The sequence below is a fragment of the Poecilia reticulata genome, chromosome 20 (genome assembly GCF_904066995.2).
Source record: "Poecilia reticulata chromosome 20, P_reticulata-male-v2, whole genome shotgun sequence".
In the NCBI taxonomy this organism is placed as follows: Eukaryota; Metazoa; Chordata; class Actinopteri; order Cyprinodontiformes; family Poeciliidae; genus Poecilia; species Poecilia reticulata.
Window position 1 is genome coordinate 18208702 of NC_088849.1, and position 18249 is coordinate 18226950.

General features: G+C 40.8%; 2 protein-coding genes across 6 annotated transcripts in view; both read left to right on the forward strand.

Annotated features, from left to right (window-relative positions):
* The first annotated feature begins 923 nt into the window (after window positions 1–923).
* Window positions 924–4373, forward strand: LOC103456886 (leucine-rich repeat-containing protein 14). The gene is made up of 3 exons (XM_008396727.3): window positions 924–1509; window positions 2066–2896; window positions 3314–4373. Exons 1-3 carry the CDS (start codon window positions 1232–1234, stop codon window positions 3879–3881), a joined length of 1677 nt encoding a protein of 558 aa, XP_008394949.1. The 5' UTR covers window positions 924–1231; the 3' UTR covers window positions 3882–4373.
* Window positions 4374–5878: 1505 nt separating this feature from the next.
* malrd1 (MAM and LDL receptor class A domain containing 1) overlaps window positions 5879–18249 on the forward strand; it is a 45753-nt gene continuing 33382 nt past the window's right edge. For all 5 annotated transcript variants that reach the window (XM_081601646.1, XM_081601647.1, XM_008396723.3 and 2 more), the window contains exons 1-9: window positions 5879–7325; window positions 8607–8735; window positions 8821–8909; window positions 9803–9967; window positions 11371–11467; window positions 13564–13695; window positions 14470–14622; window positions 15727–15832; window positions 17086–17453. In XM_081601646.1, the coding sequence (XP_081457772.1) occupies window positions 7148–7325; window positions 8607–8735; window positions 8821–8909; window positions 9803–9967; window positions 11371–11467; window positions 13564–13695; window positions 14470–14622; window positions 15727–15832; window positions 17086–17453 (1417 nt within the window). In that variant the 5' untranslated portion in view covers window positions 5879–7147. The remainder of the gene's footprint in view (window positions 7326–8606; window positions 8736–8820; window positions 8910–9802; window positions 9968–11370; window positions 11468–13563; window positions 13696–14469; window positions 14623–15726; window positions 15833–17085; window positions 17454–18249) is intronic.

Consider the following 18249-nt stretch of genomic DNA (forward strand, 5'->3'; position numbering starts at 1 on the left):
TGGAGATAGGGTGAAGAGCTCGGTCATCCGGGAGGGACTCAGAGTAGAGCCGCTGCTCCTCCACGTCGAGAGGAGCCAGTTGAGGTGGCTGGGGCATCTGGTCAGGATGCCTCCTGGACACCGGGAAGAGGCCTCGGGGAAGACCCAGGACACGCTGGAGGGACTATGTCTCTCGGCTGGCCTGGGAATGCTTTGGGGTTCCCCTGGAGGAGCTGGAAGAAGTGGCTGGGGAGAGGGAAGTCTGGGCCTCCCTTCTGAAGCTGCTGCCCCCGCGACCCGACCCCGGATGAAGCGGAAGAAAATGGATGGATGGATGTTAAGGTACTGTTTTAAACTGATTTGTGTTTCTGAAGTGTGTGTTGCAGACATCTTGGCCAGGTTGTCCTTGTAAGAGGCCTCAATGGTCTTAAAAGGCTTTTTACCTGATTAAATAAAGGTCAATAAAAAATAATAAAATATTGTCCCACAGTGATAGCCAGAGTTTTTCTGTCTCCCACCACCTGGGAGACAGAAATGGATTGATGAACGTGATTTCCTAATATATAAACATTCTTTACCAGTAATTAAGTGTTTTCATTAATATACTGGGCATCGTAATACAAAACAGTCCAGACAATTTAATAAAATTATCAAAATAGACAGAAACAATAGATATCTGAATGGATTTTAAACTTTTGCTTGACTCATTTTATTATTCCTTAAACTCTTTCCTAAACGCTGTTTAAACGAGGCTGTTATCTCGAACATCTCGAATTGCAATTTTTAACCTTTGCCTTTTGAATAAACAGCTTTTTTTCCAATCATATTTTGGTCATTGTTTATTTCTATTTTTAATTTGTAAATAGGATCTCAAGTAAAGTCATTATTATTATTAATAATATTTTTTTCACATTACTCTCTTGACCCTGTGTGGATGCCTGTGCGTGTTACGTCACTGCCTGGCGTCTGAGTAATGTAAACACCTCCTCCAGTAGCAGCCGGTGGGCCTCACAGTTAGCAAACATGATCTGTCCGCTTTCCACCATGAGGAATGTTTAACTAAGCCTGTATAAGTTATTTTTGCTCTCTATTACTATTGCTGTCAGATGAAGTCATAAAATCTTTTTTCACTATAACGTATCTAGTTGCTGCCATGAACTTAGCCTTGTTCGAGCTATATTAGCTCAGCTAGCTTCCTGTCAGATGTATTAGCAGACCGGGTCACAGATCATTTTTCCTGCTTTTGTTTAACATGGTGCATTCGTTGGTGAGCCTTTGTGCCAGGGAGGTGGTCAGTGACCACAGCTCGTCACCCACCTGGCTTCGCTGGGTTCCCAGGGAGCTTTACGGGGCGCTGCTGGAGGCCGCCTACGCCTGCTGCAAACCGCTGGCGGTGGGCGAACTGGTGCAGCGGTGGCCCGAGCGGACTCTCCGCGTCGGAGGACGGAGGAAAACTGGGCAGACTGCGCCCAGTCGGCTCTGCATCCAGGCTCTGTTACTGGCTGTGGTCAGAGGACTGGCGGACCAAAGGTGAGAATTGACTGTTTTTCTTTTCTTGTTTATTTATTTATTTTCTAGATTTCTTAAAGTTTGGCATTGTCAGTAAAAAGGTTCCCTGACGCATTATGTCAGTATCAAAAATGCAGATTTCTTCCACTTGTATGTGATTAATTGTGTTACCAAGATACCAATATTTGTTTGTGGCGCTATGAATACAGTTACCTAAAACAGTATAGTTTTAGGTAACTGTATGCTACAGTTACCTAAGCTTTATTGAACAATATTCAGCTTTATTGTTCATAAAATATCGCAATACAATAATAAGTCCACATTGCCCACCCCTAATCTCAAAACCATATCCCTTGAACTTTTTCACCTTTTGTCACATTATAACCACAAACCTAACATAATCTGATAATCTCAGTCCGCAACTATTCACTTTTTTTGTTGCCTTATTACACAAAATTCTAGTAAAACGCATTGACATTTGTGGTTGTGTCACTAAAAATGCTTGAGTTGAAGTCGCATCAGTAGGTATGTGAAGCACTGGATCTAAGATCTGGATCTGTGTATCGTATTTCTCCAGGTCAGCCCTGCAGGTACTGGACGTCTGTGGTCTGCAGGGAGACGAGGGAGGAATTGGAGACCCGATGGGAGGCTGGTCGCTTACTGTGGCCCTTTGCACCATGGTCGTACAGGCCAAAGCTGGAGCACACAGAACTCAGAGGAAAGAAGGAGACCGAGAGAGGAAACGATTCTCAGCCCTCGAGAGGGAAAGGGATTTAAAAAGAGAAAGAGGGCAGAGGATGGAAGTGAAGGAGTTAAAGGATGATGAGACTTGCAGAGAGAAGACGAGATCCGAGAGTCCTGTCAGTGATGAAGAGCTTATAAAAGGGGTCAGAAGGAGGATGGAGATGGAAAGAAAAAGAGGGGTTGTAGTGACGGGCTCAGGAGGCGGTAAACTTGAAACGGAAGAAAAAGAGGCAGACTGGGAGGTGCTGGTGCAGGTTAGGGCGGATATTTTTGTCAACGCCCGTTCTTTGGAGCGTGTTCACTTGGCTCTGAGCACGTCAGGACCCTTGAAGCTGCAGTGCAGATACCTGCGAGTGGAAGAGATTTCAGTGGCAAGCATCAGGACTCTGCTAAACCTCCTGCCTCGCAGGGCGCTCTTAGGCATCGACGTTCGTTACAGCAGCCTCGGTGTGGCCGGGTTAGCAGAACTGTTGCCTCTTCTCTCCACCTTCCCCGAGCTGAACTCTCTGCGGCTGCATTACTGCAACCTGGACATTCGCAGAGACAACCTCGGTCAGGAGAGGGTCCTGAGGAACCTGTCACAGGGGCTTTCAAACCTGCAAGAACTGCGACACCTCAGCCTCACCGCCCTGCGGCTGCCAGGACAGTTGCGGGTGCTGCTCAGGTATTTTGATCTCCTCGTATGTGTTTTGTTTGTTTTTTTTAATGGTTGGCTTGCGTAAAAAAACATGTATTTGAGTGTTAGAATGAGCAAAGCGAATTCTAGATTTTATTTTGGATGAGAAACTGTGGAAAGACTTTTGAGCTGAGCAGTTGGCAAAGGAAAAAAAAGAAGGTAAAATCTCATTAACTACATGCAGAAAGCTGGTAGAAGCCATAAGATTCTGCAGAGTAAACTCTGTTGGGCTGAATACACATGCACGCCACACGTTTCAGATGCATTTTGTTAAAATTATCTTTTCATTCTGTAGCTATGCCCTACATTGTGGCCCTAAAATGCTGTAAAATATAGATTAAATTTAAAATGAGAAGCAGAAACAGAAAGCCATATTAAAGATTTTAACTTTTTCTTCTCCCACAGCGCGTTGCCTCAGCCCCTGGAGGTCCTGGAGCTTCCCTATTTAAGCCTGAGACCAGCCGACTTCGCCTATCTGTCCTGCAGCCATCACGTCTCCTCTCTGCTGCAGCTGGATCTCAGTGAGAACTGTCTGGATGAAACCACTGTGCCCTCGATCCGCCGCCTCCTCTGCCAGGCCTCCAGCAGCCTGCAGCACCTCTCGCTGAGCGGCTGTGGTCTGACCGACGGCCTGCTGGGCATGCTGCTGCCCTCGCTGGGCGGCTGCTGGGCCCTAAAGAGCCTGGCGTTAGCCCTGAACCCCCTGTCCAGGGCTGGTCTCTGTGATTTGATGCGGACGGCAGCAAGAATGCCCTGCCTGCGATTGTTGCTCTACCCAAACCCTCTGGAGGATTACCAGCCGGGGCTGCCCGAGCTGCCTTCTAGCACCCAGCTGCTGGACTGGCCTCTGGATGAATCCGTAGACAATAACACAACCAGCAACAAGCTCAGCAAGGTGATGATGGACAGCGGCCGCTCTGACCTTGTCTTGACCTGTGACCTGCTTAATTTTGATAAAGACATGGTGGACTAGAGAAGGGGCGAGGAGGCTTTAATTATTTTATCGAACCAGCGAAAGAAAACCTGACAATCATGTTAAACCTCGTGAGAAAGCACATTGGAATTTTTCATGCATCTTTTCCCCTTCTGAGTCTGTTTCACAAGACAATCCTGGTTAACCAGATTTTCTTTTCTTCTGAGTTGAAAAAAAAAATGTTTGTAGCAAGAACTAAATCCCCACAAATCTTAATCTGACCCGGTATGTGACGCTTTCAGGCTTTGACTACACAGTCATGGTCTATCTGTAGCATATAAAATGCACAACTTCATGCTTCATCGACCCTCATCTACCATTTTTTCTTTTTAATATATATAAATATCAGGACCAATTTACAACAAATCAGTCTTAAACTGCTGTTCATATGAGAATCTAGCAGCATGTAATATGACAATAAGTTACTTGTGTTTGAAAACACAACTTTTGTTACTAGTTTGTCTTAATAAATTAATAACATGTTCTCTTTTACTTCCATTTTTACTCTGTCTTGAAGACTGAAATGAAGGCAGTTTTTTTTTTCTAGAACTGATTTGTATACTGAAAGTCACAAATTTCTTTCATAGTTGGGGCGCGGCAGATTTTACTCAAACAAAGCACACGAAACCATGACAACGCGGATGGGGTCCTCAGTTGATCCGTTCCACTCTGCCTGGTGCTGCCAAAGCAACATAAAATGGAATATTTAGGGTTGATTTAACCAGTTTAGATCAATTACAGTGCAATTGAAAGTATTTATATCCCTTAAACGTTTTGCCACATTCCAACCATAAACCTAACTGTATTTTATTGGGATTTAATGCAATGGATCAACAATAAGTAGTGCATAATGGTGAAGTGAAAGGAAGATTATACATTGCTTATAAATGTTTGTAACAAATTTAAAATCTCAATTTGTGACCTCTTCTAATTTATTTCTAAACATTTGTGACATTTTCCTTTTCGGTTATAACCTACATGATGGTGCATGACAGGGCTGCACGATGTATCACAAATATACCATATCGGTGCGTGTGTTATTTATGTTGCAAAGTGTGTTTGGAATGCAATAGTTGTTGCCTAATATATACCAAGTGTTGAATTAAGTTTTACTTGCTAATGTAATGTCTAGTCTCACAGCAGCATATGCTCAGACAGGATGCCAGTGATTCTGCCCAAAATGCTGAAGATCACAGAGTAGGAAGCAAAGACGAGATGGATAGAAAACATGAAAATGGGCCAAGATCACAACTGATTTCACCTTCGCAACATTTACCAAAATTAACGCCACGAAACGTGAAATATTTACAGGACTATGAACCTTTTTACAAACCACTGTGTGCTTGTTCCCAGCAATGATGTGATTTCCGTCTGATGGTTGGAGGTTTAGAACACCTAAAATGTATTTGTGATACCCTGAGAGTTGGGCACAGAAAGAAGAAAGTAGATCAGCGGTCTGTAACCTGTGGCTCCAGGGTCTCATGGGACTCTTATAAAACCAAAAAAGAAATATTTTAATATTTTTAAGCACCAAGAAGGATTTCTTTTACCAGCTCTCTCAATATCTGCATACAATATCTTCAAAAGAAAGCTTATAAAATAATAATTAAAGGTTCAAATTGCTCACGTCTTGTTTTGACACATCTGTGCCTGTGGAAAAGGAGCCTTGCACTAATGAAGGGTCACGATAAGCTGCCAGGCTGCCCTTTGACCCTAAATAATACCTTTGTTGTCTCATTTGAGAACATTGCACTCCATGCAAATAATATGTTGCCATGCCAACCTAATGGAAAGGAGTCAGGGTAGATAAAACTGGCCGTGCACAGAAGAAAACAGTGCAGGTCATCTGAAAAAATAAAGTGTATCTGTTTTTCTAGAATCTTTCACTTTTTTATATTTTATCAAGTACTTGATAAAATATAAAAAAGTGAAAGATTCTAGAAAAACATAAAATATACACTTTATTTTTCTCAAAATCATAAAGGACAGAACTTAAAGAATGCAAGTAATTGGGTGGAATGTTATTGAAAAAATGTTACCACCAGATGGCGCTAAAAGATAATGTCTGTCTTCATGTACAGCCCACTTCAAATTACACCCAATGAAAATCCAATATTCATCCATCCATCCATCCATTTTCTTCCACTTCATCCGGGGTCGGGTCGCGGGGGCAGCAGCTTCAGAAGGGAGGCCCAGACTTCCCTCTCCCCAGCCACTTCTTCCAGCTCCTCCAGGGGAACCCCAAGGCGTTCCCAGGCCAGCCGAGAGACATAGTCCCTCCAGCGTATCCTGGGTCTTCCCCGAGGCCTCCTCCCGGTGGGACGTGCCAGGAACACCTCACCAGGGAGGCGTCCAGGAGGCATCCTGACCAGATGCCCGAGCCACCTCAACTGGCTCCTCTCGACGTGGAGGAGCAGCGGCTCTACTCTGAGTCCCCCCCCGGATGACCGAGCTTCTCACCCTATCTCTAAGGAAGAGCCCAGCCACCCTGTGGAGGAAACCCATTTCGGCCGCTTGTATCCGTGATCTCGCTCTTTCGGTCATGACCCAAAGCTCATGACCATAGATGAGGGTGGGAACGTAGATCGACCGGTAAATCGAGAGCTTCGCTTTTTGACTCGGCTCTCTCTTCGCCACGACGGACCGGTACAGCGCCCGCTTTACGGCAGACGCTGCCCCAATCCGCCTGTCGATCTCCCGCTCCCCTCTTCCCTCATTCGTGAACAAGATCCCCAGATACTTGAACTCCTCCACTTGAGGCAGGACGACCCCTGACCCGGAGAAGGCACTCTACCCTTTTCCGGCTCAAGACCATGGCCTCGGATTTGGAGGCAATATCCGAGGCCTCGGATTTAGAGGCAATCCAATATTCGATGGTTTTATTTTTAAACAGTTTTTAATATATTAGATGGAACACTGAAAAAACCTCAAACTTGTTTTTTCTCTTTTTTTTCTGCATTTTTAATCTAATATAAAGTCTGAGCTGCTTTAGAAATATTCTATTCTATTCTGTTCTACTCTATTTTATTCTATTCTGCTGTAACAGATAAACTCACAAAGTAACCTTATTGAATAACAGCCATAAAAAAACATTTATTGCCCTTTACAACATGCTAACAACCCACAGACAGGCAAGCAGGGTCAGTCATATCTCTCGGCATTGCGCACAGAGAGGGAAACGCAACTACACGTCTTCCTTAAGTCATAGAAGCAAAATGCTAAAATTGGAATTGATAATAATGTGTTTTGGATAAAATAACCAGCGGATGGCGTTACTGCTTGGCACAGTGTGGCTGCTTTTGGCCCTAAATTTGCTAATTAGCTCGGTGTTTGTCAGTGCTTGTTCACATCAGGAGTTTACCTGCCGTCAGGGACTTTGTGTGGCGTTGGACTCCGTGTGTGACTTCACCGACGACTGTGGAGATGGCAGTGATGAAGAAAACTGTAAGTTTACTAAAAAAAAAAATATGACTCAAACAGACCAGAAGTTAAAAGAGCGGGACCTGAAGTAATGACTAGCTAGTCGCGAGAAAAACCAAACGCGCCTCATGGTTTATTGGCTTGTATAACTAAATTTAGCAGCAATAACTGGTAGTAGTCAATACTTAACCTGTAGACCTGTTGCTGCTTCAGTTCATTGCCCTTTGGAGACTTTTGTTTAAGCAAATGTCTCCAAAAAAACCTGACGAGATAGTGTATACCTTACGCTACCTCCTCAGGAAATCATTTGGGTTGAGGTATGGACTTTGGGCCATTGCAACACCTTAATTAAATTGTCTTTAAGCCATTCTGTTGAGTTGGATTTGTGATCATTGTCCAATTAATCCACCACTTTCAGCCAAACTCCAGGCTTCAACAACAATTTGGTACAAAGAGAAAGTTGTGGTTGGATCAGCCATTTCTTGTGGCTTCCAAATAAGCCCAAATCTTCAAAACTGGCCAGTTTTCTTGCAGGACCACATTAAGTCCATCCAACAGCTCTGATCAGCTTTCCTGTATCTGCTGAATAAAGACATCCACACAATGTGATGCTGCCACCACCATACTGTATATGTTGACCACTAAGTAAAAGATTGATATTATCTTATCTGACAAGAACTGCCCACATGGTTTCAATTCAGTTCAGGCCAGGCGAAGAAGGGTGGCCATGTCATTAGTTTTTTATCTTTAACGCCTTTACTGGTTAACCATGCAGAGGATTGCTTGGATGCTTGTGATGGAGAGCTGTGTTGCATAGATGCTTGTGATGGAGAGCTGTGTTGCATAATAATCACTGAGTTTTTGAATGATGCAGACTTCTTCCTGCATCACTGCTTGAAGAAAGTATTGTCTGTAGGTGTAGGAGTTGATTTTGAGCCCAACTTCAACCTGAAAATGTCTAACCAGCTCTTCTTTAATCATACCAGCCCATACCAGTATCCCACCTCCACCTTGTTGGTGTCTGACTTGATGTGGAGCTTCTTGCTCGTTACTGATCCACCCATGGACCCATCCATCTGGTCTAAGAGGCATTCTCATTTCATTCATAAAACTATGTATGGTTTTATGGATGAAAAACCAACCATGGTATATCTCTCGTCCCAGTCACTTCAGCTTGAAAGTCTTGATTTTAAATTATAACTATCGTTAAGGCAGAGAGGGGTATTGTTGAATACGTTCTAGAGAGAACCACAAATTTTTTTATGAAATAAAATATTTTGCTTAAGTGAATATTTGATATTACAGGTTCGACGTATACAAGATGTGATTTTGAGGAGAGTTTCTGTGATCTGATCCAAAACTCGGAGTCCCTCTACAGATGGACCAGAACAGCAGAGGCCCCAGGACTAAAACAGGACCACAGAAACGCCTCAGGTTGGGGAAACTGATATTCCTACAATAACATTGTATTAATCACACATCTTTGTCTTTAACTGTCTGCATTTCTTTTTACCCTCAGCACATTTTCTGTTGCTTTCACCCACTGGAGGAAAAAAGATCACAGCAGAACTGAGGAGTCCTGTCTTCCTGCCTACTCACGGCTGCCAGGTAACTATGTCGCAGAGGACAAGCAGTGTCAGGAAGTTTAGGAAATAGTTGGAGCATTTTTCAAGTCTGGAAAAATATAGAAAAAGAATACAATAGTAGGATTTACTTTACTGCAACGAACTGGCAATCTGTCCAGGGTATACTCTGCCACTTGCCCGTTGACCGCTGGATATAGGCACCTGCACCCCTTGCCACTCCACAAGGGTTAAGCATGTTGGATAATTAAAGGATTCATTTGGCAGCTCCTCCCCGTGTTCCATTTTCCAGAACGCTAAAACCTGATGCTTTAATAATAAATTGATATACTGTTAACAATTATCACTACTAAATAAGACTGAGATTTATTCTTGATACAACATTATGTTGGATCCAACCTGCAGAGCTAGGATGTGTACCTCATTATTTTGAAGTAACGAGATACACAACTTGTGTAGTTAATGTCATAAAAATATATTTCTTGTTGGATGACATGTTGGATTTTTAAAATGGTTGTGTGAGCAATTTTGGAGCTCGTAAAGTGGTTCTATTAAAAAAAAAAAAAAAACACCCAGCAGTTTTTTTGGCAAAAAGTTCATGTGTTATGTATTCTGAAAAATGAGCCATTTCAAAAACCTCCCTATTGTTAAGTCACATTCTATCATCACTGCGTCGTTACCTAACCCCAACAATTCCAGCCTGTCACCTGGCAGGGAAGATACTGATGCTAAACTTTAAACCCTGAAAAATAAACTAGGTCACAATAAATCTTTGGACGTCAAAGATGTCCTAATAAGAATCCATTAGGATATTAAGGAATGCGAGTCTTGAAAAGTCTCAAAACACGCAACACTTGGAAACGAGGGATTTTGTAGATTCAAAATAAGTAGGGCCAACATGTTCTTTGTTTTCATCAGGTACGTTTCTACCACTATGCTGGGACAACACATGGAGAGCTTCAGATCCTACTGCAGCCTCATTTGGTGGCTCAGAGCTCTGAACTCTGGAAACACTCCACTCAACTGGAGAAGGGAGCATGGCTGCGGGCAGCGGTTCACTTCTCCAGCAATCAGCGCTTTCAGGTCTGTCATAATTACACAATGAGTTCATATAGTTTGACATTAGAATTGAAATTGCAGCTTAAATGACCCGAGCGATAGCAAAGTGTACCGGGTAAGTACACTGACCCATTTGGACTCCTCGGAGACCATCTGGATGTGAGTTTGCTGTTAGTGTCCTTTCAATATCTTCAGAGCATGTCAGTGTCACCCAGTCCTCTTCTCTGCCTCTTTACCATCTGGATGTCTTCGGGTGATGAAGAGAGGTCACATCTGTTGACATTCACCTTCTGCTCCATTAATTCACTTCCTGTTTCAGTTTTATTAGTCAGCAAGTTTAGGAGCTTGATTTCCTTGTGAGGCCTAAAGAGATGCTTGCTGATGGAGGATTGGTTTTTTTATTATTATTATTGTTATTATTATTTATGGTGTTTTCAGGATGGGAAATCTACACATTTGCCTAAATTTGAAAATGAAAATTAGAATCACTCATGCAGGAAGTTTGTCTTTAAAAATACCTGAAGGTTGAGCAGATGAAATGCCATGAAGTACTACAATATCTTGTGAATGTATCTATATCTTGTAAAACTTTTTAAATGTTAAATGATAGACTGACAAAGGTTAATTTTGGTCTCACCAAACTAGAGTATTTTTTCCACCAAACTAGAGTATTTTTCCACTTGTAAACATTTCCCTTAAATGGCTTGTGGAAATCTTTAAGTAAGGCTCCTTATAGGTTTTTTTCATTAATCGCTTTGATGGATAAATAATAGCCCTTTTAGCTGACTCTCTTCTGAGCTGTGGATCTCTGACACTTCTGCTTTAAAGTATCATATTATACCCTTCTTTGTATTGGTTTATCACATAAATGGGAATACTATGCGTTGAAATTTGTGACTGCAACATGACAGCGTTTAAAAACTTGATAAGGTTTGTTTACTTTTGCAGTAAACTGCATTATTACCATACAGTACCCGTACCATTAATATTATTGGTACTGACTGCACTGCATTTATAAGCTCTTTCTCTGCTTTTGTTGGAAAAGATTTTAAAAATATATAACCGACATTTGACTGACATGACAGCCAGCTTAGATCATTATGATAGATACATTTGCATGGCAGGTGTAGTTAAACTTCCTTTTCCATTTGTCTTGGTTTGTTTTTAATTTTATCCAACTGCAGTTATTTTTCTGTTTTCTATTTATTCATATTGTGAAACCTGCTGCTTTTTATGCATTTCTGTTTTTTTCCATTTGACCCTAACATTTTCTGTGCATCAACCAACTCAATACTCTACTGATTTTTTTTAACCAGTATTCATCTGTAGTTCAGCTTAATTAAATTGTAATAAACTAATAATAATAATTTGAAAAAAAAAAACTGTCCCTGATGTGTGTGACATCGTTTCTCTGTTTTATCTTCCAGGTGGTAATTCGAGGGGAATTTTCAGCCAGCAGTGAAGCATCTGAGGTCCTAGCCATTGATGATTTGTCTTTCAGTCCTGGATGTGTCATTCTGCCTGGTATTAGCTATAGCTTTCTAACACCTCACCACACACACACACACACATGCACACGCACGCACACGCACGCACGTACACACACACACACCCCGCATAAACCTTGACATTTTGAAATATCCTCACACATAAACAGAGCACCAGAAGCTTGTTTTGAATACCGATGAATGAGAGTGAGGACATTAAAACACCCATGATTGTATTTATACCAGGATAACTGAGTCATTAAAATTGTGCCTGCTGTACTTTTTTCTGGAAGTGAACATAGGCGTTATGCAATAGTGGAGGAGTTGATTCCATAAATCGTACTTTATGTGATGTTTCAGACGTGATTTTTATCAGCGATCTCTGCTGATGTACAACTGAAAGATCATCGTGTAGCATTTTCACAACTTATCTAATATGTGGAGTTCAATGTAATCTGAGAAAGAAAACAGATCATCCATCCATCCATCCATCCATCCATCCATCCATCCATCCATCCATCCATCCATCCATCCATCCATCCATCCATCCATCCATCCATCCATCCATCCATCCATCCATCCATCCATCCATCCATCCATCCATCCATCCATCCATCCATCCATCCATCCCACCTCCCTCCCCTTTCTTACACCCCTGGTTTCCAGTTGTAAATTCTGACCTCTGACTCATTTTTTTTTTCAAGTGCACAAAAGGTATTTACTCAACCAGTCATCTCCAGGCTGGGTTCCCCCGGACCCACTGCTTTATGTTTTAGATGTGGACTTGCATCAACACATCTGAGTTAATTACTTCATCAGCATTCAATTTAAGTTAATCAGAATCTGCCAGGCATGAAAAAAATCTAAGCCATGTGTGTCAAAGGACCATAAGAACCAGAATTATCACATTAATGTAAAAGACAAACTGCAGACTGTGAAAAATCTATGTGCAAGTCTTTTAGACTATCACCAGACCAAACTGAATTGGCTCAATACTCTAGGCTTTAAAGAGAAACCAACACTAATCACACTTTGCATGGTGCATTTTTGGTACTTGAGAAGATTCTTTTTGTTTCTTCCAGAACAATAAAAAAAGACCCTATTCTCTTTGCAGGAGCAGAGCCAAACATTAAACTAAATGAGTCTTCTTGGAATGTTGATGGCATTATGTTGGTGTGATCCTGTTGCAGTTTTAACACAAGGCCTGTTTGGCCACAGCTAAAATTACCTAATGACCAAACAATGCAGGGTGCACACAAGGGCGCATGCTTGGATAATTATAATGAGCTACCACTGTTCTTGCAGGCTCTATTACATGTGTGGTGAGCACACTGTCCTGTTCAAGCACTCCAGAAGATCTGAAGATCTCCCTAAGACCCAAGTTTAGTCTCACCTTCTGGAAGATTATTGACGTTGTACTGTTGTTATAGCTAACTGATGTGTTTGTACTTTCTAAATCTGTTCATGCTCTTGAATCACTTTTGATTGTAAAGAATAGAGATTGTCATCATTGGAACATTAATAAGAAAAGATCATCAGAGTGGCATTTTGCTTCCTTTGAGCGACACACTCTTGCGTTTGACATTCAGGATTTTTGGTTTGCAAAGAGTAGGCAAGACAGGTTGAACACGCCCAAGCTGTACCTATTAAATCTTTTTTAAAAAGAGAATTTCATTGAATTATTATATATTATATGCTTTTTAATGCAGTTGCCATTTTACCGTTTTAATCTCTTTTTGTCCTTTTAATGCAGTTGCCATCTTAGGGTTTGAAATGAGTCATTTTAAATGTCATTGAGAATATATTCTGAAAATGGCAACATTTAAAAGATTAATTTCTGAGGCCAGCTAACAGTGATTTAAAAAAAACTGGGCTATGATTTTGATATATTTCCCGTGCTCCTCATATAGTGCCATTGAATTGATTTAAGCGATGGGGTCTTTTCTGTACTATTGATCAAAATCTGAACCATTACTGCAATTTAATCAAATGCACTTGCTTCGTTTTGGGAACCACCAAGCTCATTTATGCTAATTGAGCACGTTCTCTCAATAAAGTATTTAAATTACAACAGTGACTCAAACAAATTTGATTAATTGTATTAATCTCTTATTTTTATTTTGTACTTGGCAGAGGGCAGAGTCCTCAGTGCACCTCCCTGCCCTCCTTCATGGTTCACCTGCGCTAGAGGGGGGTGTATCGAGGAGAGCAAAGTGTGTGACTTCTCACCATATTGTCCCCATGGAGAAGATGAAGACAAATGCCGTAAGAACCACTTTACTAAGCAACACTTCGAAATAATCACATTTCAGTCCCCCTGAAAGATGTTTTCAGGATTTATCTGACACCCTCTGTTGCCATCAGACTGTTAAAAAGCAACGTAGCTCAGTCGTTTTGATATGTGTTGGCATTGGACAGTAATGGTTCATCAGTCTGTTACCTGCTACAGGTATACAAAGTTAATATTTATACTCTTACAGTGATTAAAAGAACAAAATTACAAACAGAAACAAACACATTTTATTCTCCTCAGAAGTGCTAAGTGATGTTTGTATCGTATCGTATCGTGTTTTATCTTATCTTATCTTATCTTATCTTATCTTATCTTATCTTATCTTATCTTATCTTATCTTATCTTATCTTATCTTATCTTATCTTATCTTATCTTATCTTGTCTTGTCTTGTCTTGTCTTGTCTTGTCTTGTCTTGTCTTGTGTGCGGTCAGTCAAATTCAAAAAGACTGTACCACCACTTTATTAGTTGCATGGCTGCTAAATTCATCTGTTTACAGGTCCACTTAAAGCTTTTGATCATAATAACATCCTTTGAACACTTTATTACTGAACCATCAGCACATAAAATATCAATCCTTAAGCAATTAGGTGCAGCTGATTTAAATTATAGTGCACCAATTAACAACTAAAGTATTTACGGAGTTTGTAAATTGGTTCAATTAAACCTAATCACATACCGTTGCCTTTCTGGACTGATTACCCAGAAGGGCAGCATCCCTACAGTGTTTCCTTTCTCTGTTTTTAGCTTCTGAGTGTGACTTTGAGGACGGTTCATGCGGCTGGTATGAGCTCACTCCTGGAGATGGGTTTGACTGGATCAGGGGCTCATCTGACAAGGTACCGCCGGACTACTATGGTCACCCACCCCTACCGGACCACACTACCAACAGCACTAAAGGTAGAGGAAACAAATACGAAAAACAAAGTGCGACATGTGTTAAAGTTGTAAAGAACTGTACTGAGCCCATCCAAAAATACTGGAAAGATCATTTTAAATCTACATCGCAAACTAATATTTTGTTTAAAAAATATATTGTAGTTCAATGTGCTCCAAACGTGGAGACGTTACCTTCTCAGCCGTCTGAATAACAGTTAACGCGAGAGCCTATTTTGCTCATTTACCACAATATGTTACTGTTTATCATGCCTCATTACATCTTCCTGTTTCTTTCCTGAACAGAACTGTTCAAGTCGCAGCTTCAACTTTGTTGCAGGCTGACTCCAAACAAGCACCATCTGTTGTTTTTGTTCTGATTAGCGAGTGAAATGGTCTGAAAAAGGCACCTATTAGGTTTAGAATTGGAGCCTACAGAAACACAGTGTTTAACGTTGAAATATGTATATAATTTGAAACCTCTTTAGAATATGCTGCCAAATTCTGTTATGTTTTGACAACCAATTAGCACTAATCGTTCTGTAGCGAGGCTATTGCTCCTATATAGTGTTTAACAGCATTCAACATCGCCACTGCCGAGAAGGATGCTTTAGTATTAACCAATAACCATTAATTGCTAACGTGATACAAATTTCTCTGGATATGACTGCCATGCATTTACGATATGTTTGGAGGCAAAATATGCATCATCAACACAAATTACAAATTACTTGTTCTGATTCTAGGATGCTGTTGTTCACAGTCGTGGGCAGCAATTCCTACACCATCACCAGCTGATGGCACTACATCCTAACATCTGCTTTATTCTTTCTAATTAAAAACAGGGAAAGTGGGGTTAAATAAAGATTTTCTATGAAGGAACTAAGGTTTTCAATGATGCAGGTTACCATGGCAACTTGGACATGAAGCCGAAGGGAGAAGTAGATAAAATTGATCTGTCTGGCTCAAGTGGCCAAGTGGGAATATTTAAGGTGTAGACAAAGTTATCTGTAAACAAACTAGTTGAAATGTGACTGTACTGTCAAACATATTACTTTCAGGAAAAAAAAAACAGGATTTAGAAGCATGTTGACCAAGATTTTTTATTTTTTTGTGTTATGACCGCAGGTCATTACATGTTTATACTGAAAAACAGCAGTAGTCTGCATCCAAATGCTGTTCTCATTGGACCCTGGTTCCAGCAATCAGCCTCGGGATGCACCATGACCTTTTGGTGAGAAACATGCGACATCTTTTCCCCTCTATGGGCTATTTTCCTTTCTTTTTTTCTTTCTTTCTTGTAATTTTACAACGTTCAACATTGTTCAACATGACCATACAACCAGAGATCATTCACATCCATAGAATGTACTGTATTGAGGAATCAACCATTCCTCCACCTTTGTTTCTCTTTTCAAAACTCAGATTTTTTTAAAGGCAGGGTTCTGTGGAAACATTAAAAGTACTTATTAATGTCTTACCTGCAAAGTAATAGAGATTATTTTCTTGAATTTAGACTGGTCATTGTTTGACTAATTCCAAATCACAGCTTACTAACATAATAGGACATAGATGTGTTCAAAATGTTTACTCACTCAGTATATATTCAAAGAGGACCAGGCAGGTACTTTGAAGTTGTATGTGAAAGTCTGAGATGATGGAACTAAAAGGATCATTTGTCTTTGCAATGTGAACTTTTTTTTTTTTATCAAAAAAGTAATTTTAGTAGTCACACTTTTTCATTGTGTTGTACTGCTAAGCATAGACTTCAGCTGGATCTGTCTCACAAACTGCAATTCATAAAAATGTAGTTACACCACAGTCATGTTTTTTTGACTCTGGAAGGAAGCCGGAGTCCTCAGGGAAAACGAATGCAAACTCGATGAAGAAAGACTCCAGACTGAGATTTGAACCCAGAACCTTTTTGCTTTAAGGCAACAGTGAAGCTGTAGCAATTAATATTACTAATAAAAATTCTTGAATAAATTATAACAACTACCTATTTTGTTGGGGGATATTGTTTGTTGAGTTTACTGAACCGTTTCTGCTTTTTGATTGCACTCTTCCTTTTGAATCAGATTAGCTGCTCTGCCAGGTAAAGCCTGCTTCAAAATAACCTCCCCTCTCCGTTTAATGTTTCTTTCACCCCACTGACTAAGGCCGGGATAAGATATAAATGTTAATAAATCATGTTCAAGCATTTTTATGGTCCCAAAAGCTCATATTAAGTGACTGATTATGTTTGACTGCCTAATGGTCATAGGAATTCTGGAAAATGAAAACCTGCACAGCTCACATTTGTTCACTGCTCACGTATCATGACCGGGGATCATGGAGGGTGCATTATCATAGGATGAATCTGTAATTTAGGGTATCTCATATGAGTATGTAATTTCATAGATATATTATCTTACAGTGTGCTCCTTACCATGTCAGGATAAATTTATCAGCCGACTTTCAGATTCAATCTACTTCTCATCCCCTCAGGCATTATAACTCAGGTGTATCTGTGGGCGCTGCTGACATATACCTCCGATTCAAAGGAGTTCAAAACAAGACCGTCATATGGACGACCCTGTACGATCAAGGGAGACGGTGGAACCGGGTCACCATTCAGCTGGGGCGCATCACTCAGCCCTTCCAGATTGCTTTGGCCAAAATTAGCCTCGGCGTGTTCGACGGAGTCTCCGCCTTCGACGATGTCTCCTTCAAGAACTGTTCGATGCCGCCGGCAGTGGCCGTGTGCCCCGAGCACACGCATTTCCACTGCGTGCACACCAGAGCGTGTGTGGAGCACCTGCAGCTCTGTGACCTTGTGGATGACTGTGGGGACGGCTCGGATGAAGAAGGGTGTTGTGAGTGTCTCAACTTCTTGAAATGAGAACAATTAGGTCCGTAAGTGCACGGGAATAAGCTGAGGAATGTGATAACTTGTGACTTTGCTTGTTTTGTCAATCTCAAATGTTTCATATCAACAAACAAGCCTAAATATCAGACACAAATGACCTGAGTGAATACAAAATGCAAGTTTAAAAATCACACTTTCATTTAGAAATGGAAAAACCATCCCAACCAATCTGAGCATATATACGAGAATGTATTTTCTTAAATAACTAAAAAAATAGAGCCTGGCTGACAACATGTAGTTGGCTAACACTAGGCAAAAGCACCCATAAAAAAATCTAAGTCATAGAACAGCATCACCTCAGTAAGTTAAGATGAGAGTTAATGATTCAACAATAAAACAAAGATTGATCAAAATGACTTATTGGAGAGCCCCAATACAGAAAACCTTGACCACAAAGAAAAACAAAGACCGCTGTGCATTTCCTTAAAACATACTGATGACCTCCAGTATGTGTTTGGAAAATGCTCCGTTTAATGATGTGCATTCTGTCACATCTGGTATGAATCTGGAAACTAAGACAATAACATAAGTAAATAGCAAAAACACAAGAGCTAATAAAGAATCAGGAAATCAGGACCTAAGATCAAGTAAGAAGGACTGCAACTCACAATGCATATCAACTACCACAACAGCCAACTAGGAATCTTAAACCTAAGGAATGAACCGAACGTGAAAAGACTGACAAAAATAAAGCCAAACACAAGACCAAAGTCCCAAAGTGTGTGACCAAAATAGCTCTATTT

Coding starts and splice junctions, on each gene's coding strand:
- LOC103456886 (XM_008396727.3), top strand. CDS start 1,232: ATGGTGCATTCGTTGGTGAGCCTTTGTGCCAGGGAGGTGGTCAGTGAC. Junction 1,510..2,065: donor AGAGGACTGGCGGACCAAAG/GTGAGAATTGAC, acceptor GTATTTCTCCAG/GTCAGCCCTGCAGGTACTGG. Junction 2,897..3,313: donor CAGTTGCGGGTGCTGCTCAG/GTATTTTGATCT, acceptor CTTCTCCCACAG/CGCGTTGCCTCAGCCCCTGG.